Source organism: Labrus bergylta, unplaced genomic scaffold (genome assembly GCF_963930695.1).
Source record: "Labrus bergylta unplaced genomic scaffold, fLabBer1.1 SCAFFOLD_196, whole genome shotgun sequence".
NCBI classification, from domain to species: Eukaryota; Metazoa; Chordata; class Actinopteri; order Labriformes; family Labridae; genus Labrus; species Labrus bergylta.
Window position 1 is genome coordinate 1 of NW_027077252.1, and position 2,500 is coordinate 2,500.

The 2,500-nt window shown below is 46.6% G+C and overlaps 1 protein-coding gene across 1 annotated transcript in view; it reads right to left on the reverse strand.

The window, feature by feature from the left end:
* Positions 1 to 1,613: 1,613 nt before the first annotated feature.
* LOC110001385 (homeobox protein Meis1) overlaps positions 1,614 to 2,500 on the reverse strand; it is a gene marked incomplete at both ends in the record, with an annotated part of 25,918 nt that continues 25,031 nt past the window's right edge. Inside the window, 1 exon segment of the mRNA XM_065952289.1 lies at positions 1,614 to 1,672. Coding sequence (XP_065808361.1) covers positions 1,614 to 1,672 — 59 coding nt within the window.

Sequence of the window (2,500 nt, forward strand, 5' to 3'; positions counted from 1 at the left end):
CAAGTACACTCTGGATTTCTGTCTACTTGTTTTTCCCAACACATGTGTCTGATCTCTGGAGGGAGGAGAAGCGGAGGAGGAGGAGGGGGCTCATTAATCAAAGATGAGGCGACTTTAAATAAAACGTTTTCATCCTCGTGGGGAAATTATCTTCATAAAGTTTGATCTCGGGGGGGGGGGGGGGGGTGAGGGAAGTGGTTTTTTTTTTTAATGTACGGCGTCACATTCCCAGGGTCCGAGTCTTTAACAGTTTCTCATCTCCGTCATTCAGCCGTGTGTCCGTGCCTTTGTGTGGAAGTCAGCGCGGGGTTAATACTAACAAAGCTCAGGGGCCGAAAGGCTAGCGCCGCGTTAGCCCCGCTTTAGCCGGGCTCCTATTTGTTTTAATCCCAGGGTTAAAGTGCTCAATGGAGTGGTCAGTCAAAGCGATTAGCGTCTTTGTCTGGAGCTAATCCTGCCGGGGGTTTAGAGGCCGTTCAATCCTGGACTTTAAGCCTCTCTGTTCGCTTTAACACGCCGAGGAAGAGCCAAGAGAGCAACAGAGCGAGCGGGGGCCGAGACGCTGCTGCTGTTTACATGGTGCACGTTATGTTTCCATGTTTACACTTAAAGACGTCAGGGGTCCAAAAAGTGTTCAAAGCACTCCTCCTGACGCCGGGACAATCTGACATCGTCTCCTCTTTCTCAGTTGTTTGTGTCGTCATGTTTTCACTGGAGCAGGTGAGATACAGGTGAGTCCCCAGTGACCTCCTTCCATCTTAAAAAGAGTCTCTGGACTCCGGCCGTCGCTCTCTGACTCTGTGGCAGAGAGCGTCCTCCACGCCTTCATGACCTTCAGTCTGGACTACTGAGACGGGGTACCCAGCCCCTAGAGAGGCTCACCTGCACTAAGTCCTAACCCTCGCCCACTGGCTCCCAATTAGACCCAGAATCAAACACAAAACCCTCTTCACTCATAAATCCCTCCATGCCCCCTCGGTACCTCTCCGACCTCCTAGACCTCCGGTCCTCAGACCCTGATGTCCATACCAGACTCCGCACCGCAGCTGCCTTTAATTAAACAATTAAGAATACGATTTTAAACTTTTACTCTGCACTCTAACTTTGAACTCTTTTTATATTTTTACTTCATTTATTTCAATTATTTTTATTTGAACATATTTTCAGATTTAATATTTTTTTAATGTTCTACTTTAATGTTTCTTTTCTTTCCTCTGTCATGATGCATTTTGATGTTTTGTGTGAAGAACTTTGAATTGTGTTGAATTGAATTGTGTTGTTCCAGAGGGGGAGGCCGCCCCCCCCTCTGGAACACCCCCTCCCCTCAGAGACCCGCACTCTCCCGTCCTCTGCTGCCGGTCTTAGTTTTTATTTTGTTCTCTGTTTGGTCCCTTCACCGTGTAAAGCGTCTTGAGGTCCCTTGAAAGGCGCTATATGAATCCAATCTATTATTATTATTATTATTATTATTATTATTATTAACTTTACTCTAAACACTAACTCATGCAGTGAGTCGAGAGGCGTTCAGATGAAACCTCTGTACCATCATGAGGGAGATGCATGAGATCTGGACTGCTGCGTGAAGGTAAAAGATGAAGGAATATTAAACTCGCCTGCTCTGTTGGACTGGTCGATCATTGGCTGAACGATCCGCCGCCTCGCATTGATGAACCTATAAAAAAAAAGAAGAGAACAGATGGAAGGATGAGGACAGGAAACAAAAGGAGGGAGGAGAGCGTGTATGATTTCAGAGAAACGTCGGCCTCCTCTGTGCTCAGGAAGGCAAAGCTCGGATTCTCTGTTGGACATCGAACGCCTCACTGCTCACAGAACATCTCAAGTTTCTCTGAGAGGAAATGTTTTACGTCTTATTTTCTGAGCTGAGAAAGAAAATGGATGTTACAGGTGAAAAAGATTTCATGCAGCAGCCAGTATGTCCTCCTTCTAACTTTAGATTCTGCTCCTGAATGATCTGGATTTGTTTGGACCAGAGAAGGTAGGCGCTTTTAAGACACCCCCACACAGCGTTTTGGACGCCCCTGGGTTTGTCAGATATGAGAGCAGTTATCAGGTCAACAGGTGTTGCAGCGATGGAAGCGGTCAAGAGAAGTGGTTCAGATAGAAGTGATTGTACCCGACCTAAAAAGCCTCTGCATGTTTCTAATAAGCTCCACGAGCAGAAACGTGCTCAAACTAGGATCAATATTGGAGATGCTTTTGAAAAATGGAGAGAGGTTAGAACACAGAAAGGTTTACAGACCCATGCAGAGCTGGATAAACACTGAAGCTTCAGAGTCCACCACATGGCAACCTGAGTGAACATCCACTCTACAGAGGAGGGGGGGGGGAGACAGCTCTCTATGATGTTTAGAATTTGGACTGCAGTACCCATTTTAAACACTAGGGGTCAGAGTTACATACTGCTGTAACTGACATTTCGAGTCGACACTCACGCAGGTTGCCATGACGCTGAAGCTTCAGTGAGAATCAGAGCTGATAT